The sequence below is a fragment of the Hevea brasiliensis genome, chromosome 9 (genome assembly GCF_030052815.1).
Source record: "Hevea brasiliensis isolate MT/VB/25A 57/8 chromosome 9, ASM3005281v1, whole genome shotgun sequence".
Classification (NCBI taxonomy): domain Eukaryota; kingdom Viridiplantae; phylum Streptophyta; class Magnoliopsida; order Malpighiales; family Euphorbiaceae; genus Hevea; species Hevea brasiliensis.
In genome coordinates this window covers 3,168,084-3,183,269 of record NC_079501.1, presented here as the reverse complement: position 1 = coordinate 3,183,269, position 15,186 = coordinate 3,168,084, and the positions used below count along the sequence as shown (strand labels likewise).

General features: G+C 30.7%; 1 protein-coding gene across 1 annotated transcript; it reads left to right on the top strand.

The window, feature by feature from the left end:
- Window positions 1–2,087: 2,087 nt before the first annotated feature.
- Window positions 2,088–5,448, top strand: LOC131182932 (1-aminocyclopropane-1-carboxylate synthase 1-like). Its single transcript, XM_058152452.1, has 4 exons — window positions 2,088–2,427; window positions 2,513–2,644; window positions 2,755–2,915; window positions 4,073–5,448. Exons 1-4 carry the CDS (start codon window positions 2,269–2,271, stop codon window positions 5,073–5,075), a joined length of 1,455 nt encoding a protein of 484 aa, XP_058008435.1. The 5' UTR covers window positions 2,088–2,268; the 3' UTR covers window positions 5,076–5,448.
- Window positions 5,449–15,186: the final 9,738 nt, after the last annotated feature.

Sequence of the window (15,186 nt, the reverse complement as noted above, 5' to 3'; positions counted from 1 at the left end):
TCAAATAAAAGAAATAAGTAAAAATCAAATTTTTATGCGTAATTTTCATTTTTTAAAAAAATATTATAAATTTTAATATAAATATATGTTTATATGTAATTATATATGTAATATATAGTATATCTATAATAATAAATTATATACCTTTTAATATTATATCTTATTTTAATGAACGTGTAATACATGTGTTTCAAAATATATATATATATATATATATATAATCTTAACTTCATTTTGATTAAAATTTCAAATATTTAATTATATATTACATTAAAATAAATATTTCATAATAAATAAATTACTTAACAATCATAGATTAGCCATTTTATTTTGTGAACAATAGTCTAATGCTCAATAAAACTCCTTATGGAAAAATTATTCTTAATTTAGAGGCTATCTGGTTTGACTACTTATTTTTAACTTTTAACTTCATATATATTTTTTAATTTTTGAGTTAATTAAAAGAAAAAATAGTTAATTATTTGGTAAAATTATTCAAAAATAACTTTTAAATAGTTTAACTATTTGGTTAAAAGGTATTTAAAAGTAATTTAATTTATTAAAATTATAAAAAAAATAAGTAATTAAGTGTTGTAGTTATTAAAATAAAAATAATGTTGATATTTTTAAAAATTATTTGAATAATATAATATTTTAATTGATCAAAGAGTAGTTTTAAAATATAGATAAATCATAAGTAATGTATTCTTACTTTTGATTTTTGTTTTATTTTAATATTTTTTTTTTAATTTATAAGTCAAACCAAACATTAATTTACCTACGATTTTCTATTTTTAAGTAGGTTTAATCGACTTATGAGTTAAACTAAAAATATTCTTAATTATTAAGTATTTTTATTTTGAATAAATTAGATTTAGAACTGTGCGTATTAATAGTATACATATAACGTGTTTTCAACTGTGATATAAAGTTGAAATTAAGTTGCAAATTAGTTTATCATCTTCAAATGGAATATATACCAAATTTATAAATCTTTTCCTTGAAAATTATTTTAACACTACATGGAAGATTTCCATATATTGGCAAGCAATCGAGAGTAGAATTAAGTTGGTTAATCATGTGAAAGAAGAAGGAAAATATAAACGATTTTGGTAAGGTAACAACGTGGTATAATAAATCACATGGAGTTTTGTTTCTTTCAGAAGCAAAAGGAGAAGATTTTCAATCTTTAGACATGATACACGTTCAAGTACCATATGCATTAATTTCGTTTCAATCAGAAATTTCGAAGCTCTGCCACCTTAATAGGAAATAAAAGACTTTATATACTCGGCAACAAAAACACTTAGCACGTTTTCCATGGTTAACTCTGCACCGAAAGCTTAGAGCAAAAGGGAAAAAGAGGAAGAACTAAAAAACCCACATCAAACGCGTATATAATATGGCAAATTTAGCATGGAGAGGTAGAGTTAGATTGGTATTCTATGCAGTCGTTTTAGATGAATTTTAATTAGTTATTAGGGTATCTCTTAATTCTTATCAGATCAAGTATTTCCATAACAAGGAAGGGGGATCTATCAAAATATGTGGTAGCTAGAGATTAGAGGGTTAACCCAGTAAGTGGAAACCAGAAGAAGAAAAATGCGTGGACCCTGAGACTAATCCATTTCCACCACTTTGGCACCGGAGGTCACTCTGAATCTTGCCACATAATGTAAACTTCCTAGAAAGAGCAAACACATCTCAATTTTTTTCAAACCGCATATGGATATATCTCCTGGTTCGCACTTCCTGGGAAAGTTCTTGATTGTACTGAATAGTTTTATTTTCTATGGAATAACTTTCCGAGCAGAAATTAACGATATACCTAACCCAGAACAGCGTATACATAAGCAGTAACATAAATTTCCATAAATATAGTGAAAAATCTAAGAATCCCACCGGACATTCTCTCTTCTCTTGGGTTTTTTTCCCTCACACGTGCTTCTTGGTGATATCATTATCAACACGCAAGCCGTTACGATTGACTGACAATAGATTTAAACTTAATTTATGTTATTTCCAATTCCTTTCAATTCTCAACATTTGAAACTTTGAAACATACTTCTAATAGCTTTGTTCCTTCAATACTTAACTCCATCAGGCACTTATATAAATAGCCGTCTCCTCCCTTCTCTGCCTCACTTCAAACCTAGCTAGCTTCAGAATTATTCACGAGTATTCCCTACTTGAGAAGTCCTCCCTGTATAACTTGTATTCTGCACTGTTTGCAGTCATTAACTAGCTATAGCTTTAGACAGTAACAAAATGGTGAGTGGTGGCCAACTTTTGTCTAAGATTGCAACTAATGAGGGACATGGAGAGAATTCCCCTTACTTCGATGGATGGAAGGCCTACGATAGGAACCCTTTTCACCCAACTGATAACCCTGATGGAGTCATCCAAATGGGTCTTGCAGAAAATCAGGTTTGCTTATATATTTATACACGCTCTCTGTGTGTGAGATCGAACAGGCACCTAAAGATTTGATTTCTTTTTTTTTTCTTTGCAGCTTTCCTTTGATCTGATTAGGGATTGGATTAAGCAAAATCCTGAAGCCTCCATTTGCACTGTTGATGGAGTTCATAAGTTCAAGGATACTGCCAACTTCCAGGATTATCATGGCTTGCCAGAGTTTAGAAAGGTACTCTAATTTTAGGAAGTTAAAATGCATTTTGTGCCTGAAAATAATGATATAAATGAAAGTGCATTAACCGAGTCGTCCCAACGTATATAAACATGTCATCTTTCCAGGCTATTGCCAAATTTATGGGGATGGTTAGAGGTGGTAGGGTTACATTTGATCCGGATCGTGTTGTCATGGGTGGAGGAGCTACCGGAGCCAACGAGTTGATCATGTTCTGCTTGGCTGATCATGGAGATGCTTTCCTCGTTCCTACACCTTACTATCCAGCGTATGGATCACTATTCCTCCCTGTCTACAATTGTTCATTTCAATTTGGAATTTAGCATACATGCACATGTTCTTTAAAATAATAATAATAATAATAATAATAATAATAATAATAAATAATGCGTTTGAAAACATTGATTTCTTGGGTTGCAAGTTGGTAGTATTCATTTGGTCAACTACCACAGTGAATTCAAAGAAATGGAAAAGTATGATTTTCATTAATCAAGGAACAAATGGAAAAGTTGCATGGGAAATTGTAATGAGAAAGGGTATTATATGACAAAGGGGAGGCCATTCTTTATACTAACCAATATTATTAATTGTGATATTCACTTTTTGAAGTTTGAAAATATTTTTTTTTTCTTAATTTTAACTGAATAGTGAAATCATATCTCACTGTTCTAAAAAATAATTTAAGTATCACTAAATAAATTTGAATATTTTTTTTTAACCAAAGGAAATGGGTTTTTACTTGTGCAATTCAAACCATTTCCTCATCACCCAACTTACAATTTTTTTTTTAAGAGAATCACTGACTTACAAGTTAAATTAGAAAAGACATGTCAATTTCACTAAGTTGTCATTTCTGGAATTTTCAGTCTATGTGTTGGGTCAAAAACAAATGCAAACTAGGGTGGTTTGATTTTGCTTTATTAATATTTATTGTGCTTCCATTACTTAATACCTGATTAAGACAAACCAAATTTAGTGATGAGAAGTCAAGTAGACCTTTGCTGCCAACCAAGACCATTCAAAAGAGAGACTTTCATAATATGAATATCTGAATGTTGAAAGATATTGCCAAAGGGATACATCTGGAATATATATACATATGCATATATATATAAAATTTGTACCTAGGTTTATCATGAATTTAAGGTACAAATATATTATTCATGTATATTATTAGTGAATTTTATTATATATTTTATATTTTATATTCATGATAGACCGAATTAGGTAGGAAAAATCAATATATACGCATGAAAAATTTCTCCACTAGATTAAGATCCTCATTTTTCCAAATTTGTCTATAGTTTCAAATATTGATTGCCTGACCAAAATTATTAACCTTTTTATTTTCCTTTTTTTTCCATGAAATCTTGGACAACCTTATACTGTGACCATACATATTAAAATTTTTCAATACACGTGCAGATTCGACCGCGACCTGACATGGCGAACTGGTGTCCAGATTATTCCGGTTGATTCCTGCAGCTCCAACAAGTTTCAGGTAACAAAGAATGCGTTAGAAGCAGCGTATGATAGAGCCCAAGGAGCTGGCATCAATGTCAAAGGCTTGATTATAGCCAACCCATCAAATCCACTGGGCACCGTCTTAGAAAGGGAGACCCTAAAAGACCTGGTGAGCTTCATCAATGAGAGAAACATTCACTTGGTCGTAGACGAAATCTATGCAGCTACCATATTCAGCTCCTCAAGCTTCATAAGCGTCGCTGAGATTATCGAAGAGATGGATTGCAACCGCAATCTCATCCACATTGTTTACAGCTTGTCTAAGGACATGGGGCTCCCCGGCTTCAGAGTTGGCATCGTTTATTCATATAACGATGAAGTCGTCAGGTGCGGTCGCAAGATGTCAAGTTTTGGTTTAGTCTCTTCGCAGACTCAATATTTGCTGGCTCGCATGCTTTCTGATGAGGAGTTTGTGAAAAATTTTCTTGCGGAGAGCTCGAGAAGGCTAAACAAAAGGCACAGTATGTTCACAAAGGGGCTGGAACAAGTGCGGATCAATTGTCTAAAAGGCAATGCTGGTCTTTATGTTTGGATGGACCTACACCATCTTCTTAAAGAACCAACATTCGACGGGGAAATGACTCTGTGGAGAGTGATTATTGACCAGGTTAGGCTCAATGTTTCGCCGGGCTGTTCTTTCCATTGCAAGGAGCCTGGTTGGTTTAGGGTGTGCTTCGCCAATATGGACGATCAAACTGTGGAAGCTGCACTGAAAAGGATACGAGCATTTGTGTGTAAGGGAAAGGAAGATCATCAGGAAATGCCAACCAAGAATAAACAGCGATGGCAAAGAAATCTCCGCCTCAGTTTCTCAGCTCGAAGATTCGAAGAGGGAGTCAAGTCACCCCATGTGATGTCTCCTCACTCCCCAATTCCTCACTCGCCGTTAGTTCGTGCTAAGTAAAAGGCATGCATATCCTAGCGCCTACACCCAGTTCAGAATCCAATATACAAACAAGTTATTCATATCCCATCACATATATTATATCGATACATCGGGACTTAGGGAAGAAAAATTACTATATCCTGCCAATATGGTTAATTTAATAAGGAGAAACTATTAGATGGTCATTATCTATTTTTCGGTCCCATTAGTTTGGAAACTTTTAGATTTTTGTGGGAATTTTAATGTTTCATATGCGCAACAACTAGCACCTAACAATCCATGCATCATGTATTTGAGCTTTAGCTTGCTGACCTAAGAAATTAATATATGATTGTCCATGTATTAACTGTGCTATTCAATGCAATGGAGATGGTGTGTAAAATTCAAGTAATAGCTTGTTTCTCTCGGATTCTTTTCATTTTCGTCGTTCATCCCGTGATTCACATTCACATTTCTCTAAGATTGAAACGATTTGTTTTAAAAATTAAGCTAAAAAACTTCTTAGCTCTATTAATTTTCTGTTTGATTTAATTACAATTATCAAATGTTTGAAGATCTGGATTCTTCAAAGACCTTTCAATCTCGGATTTTGAAAACCTCTCCTCGATCATGTTGAACACAAATTCTTCAACTTCTGTCAACAGAAAAATATTCTAAGATATTCTTGCATACTTGCATATCAAATAGATATGAATTGCGTAAGTTAATTTAGTTATTGTTACACACTTAACTTTGAAATTTATACCAGCTCAATTGATTTAACCAGAAATTTCATGAATCGGACTGATAGCTGATGTAAGTTATCATTAAAATTAAAAATTATAAAATTAGGTTAAAATTCAAAAAATCTAATTGATCCGATCATGGGTTTACTAAAAATTAAATAATATTAATTAGAATTAAGAATAAATTAGATAAATTAATTAAATATTAAAATGATATATTTTAATATGAAATAATTGTACTAAATTTAATTTATAAAAGATTATATTTATTAATTTAATATTAATAATTAATCAATTTAATTTAATATTAATTTATAAACAAAAATTAAATACATAATATAAATTTAATATTTATTAAACAATATTTAAATAAATAACACACAGGTTTGACTTTGTAGAACTTTAAACCCTTAGTTTTTTATATTCACCCATAATTATCATATTAAGCCGAATCAAATATTATAAATATACTTTATATCAAATTTGAATTCTTACATATTATAAAAAAAAATGGATTGAATTTAATTTTTACCTCAAAAGTTAGCTCAATAAAGAAGGTTTTTCTAAATTTTATATTTAAATATTTTATTTTAAATTAATATAGACAATCATTCCTTCGCATTCAGGTATGGATATCTATAATATGAAATTTATAAGCAAAAACATATATAGATAGTCTAACATTGAAGTAAAATAGACTATAATATTACGTATAAAAAATAAACTGAATTAAATTTCACTTTAAAAGCTAGTTCGAAGGAAAGAAATTTGTTTAAATCTTATATTTAGCTCAAATACTTTATCCTAAATTAATGTGAATCAATATAAATTTATCTTTTATCCAATTTCTTATTTTTTAATTTAACTATTGCAGTTAACTCCTAATACAAAAATAAGTATTTGATTCTTAATTTTTTTTTTTGTTAAAATGATTTAAAAAATTTTATGAGCAAATATAACACGATAGATGGAAATAATTTCAATTAAAAAATTTATTAATAATATATATTTAATTACTAAATTGTAAAGATGGAAAGTTTTTTTTCAGATTTCATTGTATATTCAAAGTATAAATATATATAATTTTTTATATTTTAAATTTATAATAAATTAAATTTAAAAAAGGAAAATTTGTAAAGATATATACAATTTGTGACTCAAATTAAGAAAATTGCGCGTCCTGTAAAAATATCGGATGAGGATGGTGACGATGGACACGCGTCTAATCTTCTGCAAATATTGAAAGCCAAAAACTTGCAAAAGATTATATTATATAATAAATTACAAAGGGTACAATATATATATATATATATATATAAATTTAAATTTTAATAACTTAAATTTCAGTAATATATTTAAATAAAAATTTTTCAATCATTATTCCAACGCCAACCTTATTATTGTCGTCTTCTTCCGTCTCTTACGTCAACGGAACCGACCATGCATTGTCGCAGGTATCCTTTTTGTTTTGCCGTGTTGAAATCGACCTGCCTGGCAACTGGGTGAAGCATTTATTGTTTCAGGTAGATTAGCTCGGCAGGCATGCGTTTTGACAAGTGGCGCAACCACACAAACTTGGATTCTGATTATTAAACCCTTCATCGCAAATTTTTATTTAATACAGTCGCTATATAATAATTTAATTAAATTATTAATTATAATAAAATTTATTAATTTATAGTTTGTATATTTTTTATTATATATTATATAAATTGGAAATAAATTTTAATAATTATTTTTAAATTTATTTAGTTATAATATTATAATTTTTTAATTTTAAAATATGATATAAAATTTAATTAATTTTTAAATTTTATATAGTAAAATTTTTTTAATCTCTAATTATTAATTTTTTAATTGCATATTGACTTAGATAGTTATAACATAGAGCTTAATCAATATCTTTATTTTCTTTCTCAAGTCATATGTAAATTAAATTATTTTTTTTATAGACATAATTTTTTTTACATAAATAAAATAATTTTATATTTTATATAAGAGAGTAGAGATAAATATTGATTAAGCGCTATGTGAGAGCTATTCATATTAATTTTTAATTAAAAAATTAATAATTAGAAATTAAAAAAATTTTATTAAATAAAATTTAAAAATTTATAAAATTTTATATTATATTTTAAAATTAAAAAATTATAATATTATAATTATATAAATTTAAAAATAATTATTAAAATTTATCCCGATGATAAACTCAGTAGTATGCATCAGTAGAACTCTAAGAGTATATTTGGATAAATTTTAGAAGAGAAAGGAAAATAAAAGAAGAAAAATATTTTTTATTTTTTATTTTCTCTTCTTATATTTAGATGAGTGAAAAATAAAAGAGAGAAAATAAAAAAATTGACACTAAAATCTAATTTTTTTTCTTTAATTTCTTAATTTTTCTCTAATTTAAAGAGAAAATAATTAAAAAAAAATAAAATTTATTTTCCTTTTCTCCTTTATTTTCCTTCTCTTATCCAAATAAAAAAAAGTCTTTTCAAAGTTATTTTCCCCTACTTATTTTTCTTTCTCTCCCTTTTCCACCTATCCAAACAAAGTGTAAGAAAGCAAGTGAATAATTTAGAGCCATGTGCAGCATTCACTGACCCTATTGTACCTTATTATTAATTTCGAGCAGCAACATTTTTCTTGCATCTTCTGGCTTTCTAACGATAGTACGCATCGTTTTAAAATTCTTTAGGCATGCAAAGTTGTAAAGCTGAGTGTTAGCTTTTAAGTTTTGACAGACAATAGTCTGGTATAGATATTATTATTATTATTATTATTATTTTTCCAATTATTATTATTATTATTATTATTATTATTATAATTATACATAAATAGTTAATGTGGAAAAAACAATTGATTTTAATGTTAAGAGTACTCACAAAATGACAATGGATAATATTTTTATGATAAAAAAAATTAAGTTATTTAAAAAAAATAATTTTTTTTTTAATTTTAACGATTTCATTAAAATATGAGAATATTTATATATGTATATATAATATAAATACATAACTATTAATTTAATATTATAATTAAATAATATAAAATATTTTCTTAAAAATGATTTTTATAAAAAATATTTTATTCTTATATTTTGTAAAATATTCTTTCTATTTTTTTTATCCGTCACATTTGATTTTTTTTAATTTTATCTTTTATCTTTATTCATTATAATAAATATGTATATAATAAATAATTAGATAAGAAAAAAGATAATTTAATTAATTATTAGTATATATTTATAAAAATAAAATTATTTAATTATTTTTTTAATTTATTATATAAAATTTAAATACAATAAATAAAGATAAACAGATGAAATAATATACATGATTTGGAGTGAGGGTCGGAAAAAGTTAGTGGAATGTGATAAATGTTTGTGTATTTACTTTTATTTTCAAGGTAATGATGACAAGCAGTGGCTGTTCTCTTGTAGCTTTTATTAATCAGCAATCTATATTGTCGAAGGATTAGGATTAATTATACAGTGCATTCAGTGCTTTTATTTTATTTTATAATTATATGAGATTATATTTTTTATTTTTTATAATTATGTAAAATTTATAATTTGCAAGGATTTTTTTTTGTAGGAGAGAGAATATTAAATTTATGTACTATAATTTCATATTTGTAATATTTGTCACTTTCTGACGTCAGAATATCTATCGTTAATGAAATATTTTAATGAAAATTAGAACTTTACTGAATTAAAAGTGACATTGAAATGTGAAATTTTGTTTATGAATGTGTGTTTAAAATATTCCAAAATATATTTAAGAATGAGAAAAAAATGTTTTATTCTTTAAAAGTTTTAAAGAAGTTGTTTTGGGCAGAATGAACTTCGACAGCCAAAAGATAGACTTTCGACAGCCGAAGTCCTTTTTATACCCTCACTGTCGAGGGACTTTCGGCTATCGAAATTCACACTTTCGGCTGTCGAAACACTTGGGTTTCTTTATTTTCCCTCTCTCTCAACTATTGGGGCATACAATGAGCTCTTTGAAGAGATTTCTTTAAGTTTTTGAAGATCTTGAGATAGATTCTTTCATTTAAAAGTGTAAAAGAGTAGATTCAACTTTTAAAATTTTAGTTCTCCCGCCTCCAAGCTCCAAAAAAAGAGATAACCTTCTTTTTTTCTTAATCTAAAAGATAGATCTAAGAGAGTTGATGAGGAATTAGGTTTCTAAAGCTTTAATTTCATGAAAAATTATTTTAAGTTAAGTTTTTTTATGAAGTTTAAACCTAGGATTTGAGTTTTGATGAATGTATATGGGTATTAAGCATGTTTTCTAATTGTTCTAAGCCCTATAGATATGTATATGTGATGAGATTGTGTTTTAAAACTTTCAAATGAGTTTTGAGACTTTTGGCTGAAGAGATTGACAGCCAGAGATTTGATAGCTGAAACTTGCATTTTCTCGAAAAATCTGAAAATTTTTCAGATTCGGCAGCCAAAGTTCCAGACTTCGGCAACCGCAGTGGCTACTGCCCAAAATTGGATACCTGATATTCCAAGGTCCGACAACTAAAGTTGGTTCTGCTCACTTATTTTCTCTTTTGATTTCAAGGTTTCAAAACCTAATTTCATGGTTCTTAAGGGCTTAGAATATGATATTTATGTTATGTTTAAGAGTTTGAGAGCCATGTATAACACTCTAGGGTCCGATTTTATAGGATCGGCCTTGAGAGACTATGAAGGGTAAGAATCCAAGGATAGCACATGTTCAAGTAAGGAGGTTGATAGGTTACAAAAGGTGAGTAACTCTAACCTTAATAAAATGAAAACTATTTACAGGTAATTAATAAGCATCCTTATATATCGTATCATATTTATTTAAGATGAATATATCTAGAATACGAAGATGTTGCATAATTGCATAAATTATTGTTGATGCATTGATAGATATTGGATGGCCCATTACTCCCCTCTTGTTATATTATGTAATGTTATGGTTCCATAAGTAAATCCTAAGGGGAGATCTTGATGTTGCCCCTGGATACATGACACAAATCATATTTGAAAAAAAAGTTTGAGGAGTTATTGGTGATAATGTCCATCTTACATGAAATATTTATGAAGTGAAAATCCATATGAATTATGCATTGCACATGTACGAATGAATGATGAAATTAATGATGGTTAGTTTGCTTACTGAGCTTTTATAAACTTACCCCATTCCCCTAACCCCCAAGTGCAGGATTGCAGGATTAGAAGAATTCTTAGAAGAGAGAGCTTCAAGGGTAGTCTTAACCCTTCTTTATATATAATGTATGAGTAGATGGATATGTAACTTATGAATGAATAGTACTATGTTATTGATTTAAGGAAAAATGTAACAATTGTTTAAAGTGTAATAATATTTATATTGTGTAAACCCTTTGAGAGTATGCATGTTAAACCATTACACTTTGGATCTTATGTATGTTAAGGTTCAAATGAACCATTATTATATTATAAATGTTTATATATAGATGAAAAGACTAATGTATAATGATTTGATATATGTTAAGACGGTGAGATGTAAGAATGTATATATGTTCTATGTGTTTCAAAGCTTACTACTGTTTCAATGACCTTTGTCGACCTAATCCTTAGCGCAAGTAACGGTCCCTAGTTTGGGATGTTACAATATTAGAATCTTAATAATCGAAAATAATTAAAGTTTTAATAATTATACTAAAAAAATATCGTAGAATTTTTTGAATTTCACTTATAAATTACACTAAAAAATGTCATAAAATTTTTTAATTTTATCTGTATTTGTAAAGTTTATTAACCAAATAAATCTAAATATTTATTTTAGTTGCTGATTATATTCAAAACTTTCAATTTTAGACAATTTAATTATAACTTTCAAAATTGAATAATTTTTATCTAAAATTCAAAAATTAATTTAGGGGTTTTAACTTTTTACACTTGAATTGGCATGTGACATGCTATATCATATTTCTTAAATTTTTTTTATTTGATTCATCTCTCTCTCTCTCTCTGATCTAAGCAATTGTCACAACCCAACCTATGGGCCGGACCGGCACTAGGACTTGGGCTAGCTTAAAGCCCCCGAGGCCCGTAGTAAGCCTAACTATTCCTTAACTTAACTCTAAGGCCCATTTGGGCCCAATTTCAAGAAATTAATCGGACAGAGTCCGGCCATAAAATGAACCTTCAAACGGAGAGTTTTTGACTCACCCGACCTGTAAACACAATAAATAATCAATTGGGGAGCTCAGCTCACCCTCCACATACTCATAACAACATAAAAATAAATGGGAGCTCAGCTCCCTTATCCAGTCCATCAACATGCATAAAATAATAAGTTTACAGGTCCAAAATAACAATTTATATTACAGACCCAATTCAATAAATACTTCTAACACATGCGGAAATTCTAGAAGTTTATAGAATTACACAAACATGAATAGACGACTTGCGAGGGAGAAAAGCAGGTTAACCTCAAAAATGTCCTCCTGTGGCCTGGAAAAATATTGAACAGGAGTGAGCGTTCGACTCAGAGAGTAAAATATCAATTTTAACCATAATCTCTATAATTATCTAAAACTAATGCACCCTGTAGAGTGAAATGCAACATTAGCAATAATTTCACATCACAACATCAAAAAGGTAATTTGGAGCACTCACACACCCAGTAATATCAATCATAATATATGGGAGTTGATCCCCTATACAGCTCTCTTAAATCCAACCTGTGCCAGCGAAGAACTCAAGCCGGACTTTCGCTTAATAAACCAAGTCGGGGTCCCAGCGAAGAACTCAAGCCGTGTCTACCCCGAAGGACCGGGTCCCAGCGAAGATCTCAAGCCGTGTCTACCCGTCCTATTCATAGTCAACACCACATCACACGCACGCACACTGCTCCAAATTACCACAACAACATCCATGGCACTTTAACAGTTATGAATGCAACATAAAACGTGCCTAGAGTTTAACTACATAGATACATACATATAAGTGATGCATGGGCATGCTTGAACATATAATAATAGTGAAATTACAATTAAAATTAATATTTTACTCACAGACTTGACGGCAATCACTGTGGCGGCTGGGCGGAGGAAGAAGGTTGTCCCGGCTCACCTGACAATTTTATTATAATCATTTAATAAATTTGACTCAATACAAACTAAAAAAAGACCAAATACGTCCTAAGTCGTGCTGAAAATCCGGCAGAGTCTCTCCTATACCTAGGACCTACTCGACCTGCAAAAGGGCTCAAAATACACTTCTATATTCACAATCCATATATCCACAACTCAATCACATCACACAGCCCCTCCTGGGCCTATCCAAACAGTCATCCATCACAATATGTAAAATTTCAATTTACTCCTTATAATTGATTCTTTTTGTAAAAACTACCCAAATGAACTCTAAAAATTCTAAAACTTTGCCCCGCAGTCCTTAGCAATATTACTAGGCTAATGCAAAAAAGAATCATAATTTTCTGAGCTACCACGAATATTTTACGGATTTTTAATCTCATTTAAGCACTAGAAAATTACGAAAAAGTAAGGTTTGGGTTTACCTGTGCCGATTCCGACTTTGGGGACGCACTTAGGATGTCTGACAATGGTGGGGTAGCCAAAACCTCGATCCAATTTGGAGACTTTTCCGATAATCGGTCTGTCTGGCTAGAAATTCACAGACCTGGACAACTATTGAATTTCCGCGAATTGAAGATACATACACGAAGCCCACAACACGGGGGTTAGTACATAAATTTTACGAAATTTTCTAAGCTCATTAAATGCTCAGAAAAACACTGCGAAGTTTCGTGGGACCCACCGAAAAATGGTGTCGGAAAATTTTGAAATTTATATCGCCGCAAAGCTCTCGACGAGTGGAGAACCCTAGTACTCTCGGTTTTCTTGTGGGGTTCACGATTTGCGAGAAATCTAGCCCAAAAATCAAAATGGGCTAAAACTTCCCGGGCAAAAATTGGACAAACCGCTCGATGGATTTCGGCGTTCTTGGTGTCTAGGGAAAGCTCTCGACGAGTAGATGGATTTAGACACAAGACCCGATCCGATTGGTGGCTGGATCGGCCGAATTTCGGTTGAGAAGTCAAAGAGTTGCGCGCGAAGCCGTTGCCGCCAGGCAACGCTTGCCGGCATAGCGGCAAATGACGAGCTAAGGCACTGGGGTTGCGCCGCGGCTAGGGTGGTGGGAGGTGGTGGCGGGCTGAGGAGGAGAGAGAGAGAGAGAGAGAGAGAGAGAGAGGAAGGAGGAAATGCACGCAAGAAAAAAAGAGAAGAAGAAGAAAGAGTCAGTCCGATTCGACCGGTCCGGTTCGATTATGTCGGTTCGATTCGAAATACAAAATTTTGAATTTTTACTCTGTCTTGGGACCGAAAACGAGGCCCAAAAATTTCGAAAAAATTCTAGAAAACTCAAAAAAATGCGTAGACTATAAATATATTTTTAGTTTTGCCACGTGGTCTTTAAATTAATTTTTAAAAATCATCAAAGTTTATATTTTTGGAAAATCGAACCCGGTTTCTAAAATCCAAAAAAAATTTCAAATAATTTCCTAAAATTCAAATAAAATAAAATATCAATATTTACCCAAAAATAATAAATTTAAAAATTAGGAGTGTTACATTCTTCCCCCCTTACAAAAAATTCATCCTCGAATTTTACACAAGGCAGAATAAAGTACAAGATTACACATTGAACAGATAAGGGTACTTGCTACGCATGTCCCGTTCTGACTCTCAGGTGCACTCCTCCACAAAACCTTAACCATAGGGATCTATTTTGATCTTAGCTGTCTCACTTGGTAGTCCACTATGGCTACAAGTTGCTCCTCAAACGTTAAGTTTTCTTTTAGCTCTATTACATCCGGCTGTAGTACATGAGAAGGATCAGGAATGTATTTCCTGAGCATGGAGATGTGAAACACAGGATGAACATGAGAAAGGTTGGGTGGTAGCTCCAACCGGTAGGCAACTGCTTCAACTCTATCAGTAACCTCAAAAGGTCTAATATACCGAGGTGCCAACTTGCCCTTCTTTTCAAATCTCATGACTCCCTTCATCAGAGAAACCTTCAGGAATACGTAGTCGCCTACTGCAAACTCCACATCCCTCCGTCTGGGGTCTGTATAACTCTTACGCCATCGAAAGTCGTTTTCAATCGCTTCTCGATTAAAGAAACTATCTCTGAAGTGTACTGCACTAGGTCTACATCATGCACCTTCGCTTCTCCTATTTCCTTCCAACACAGAGGAGACCTACACTTTCTTCCATATAGTGCCTCATAGGGTGCCATCCTTATGCTGGAATGGTAACTGTTGTTGTAGGCAAACTCCACCAAAGCTAGCTGATCATCCCATTGACCTCCAAAATCCAAAACACTCATGCGAAGCATGTCTTCC

Coding starts and splice junctions, on each gene's coding strand:
- LOC131182932 (XM_058152452.1), top strand. CDS start 2,269: ATGGTGAGTGGTGGCCAACTTTTGTCTAAGATTGCAACTAATGAGGGA. Junction 2,645..2,754: donor GCTTGCCAGAGTTTAGAAAG/GTACTCTAATTT, acceptor TCATCTTTCCAG/GCTATTGCCAAATTTATGGG. Junction 2,916..4,072: donor CCTACACCTTACTATCCAGC/GTATGGATCACT, acceptor ATACACGTGCAG/ATTCGACCGCGACCTGACAT.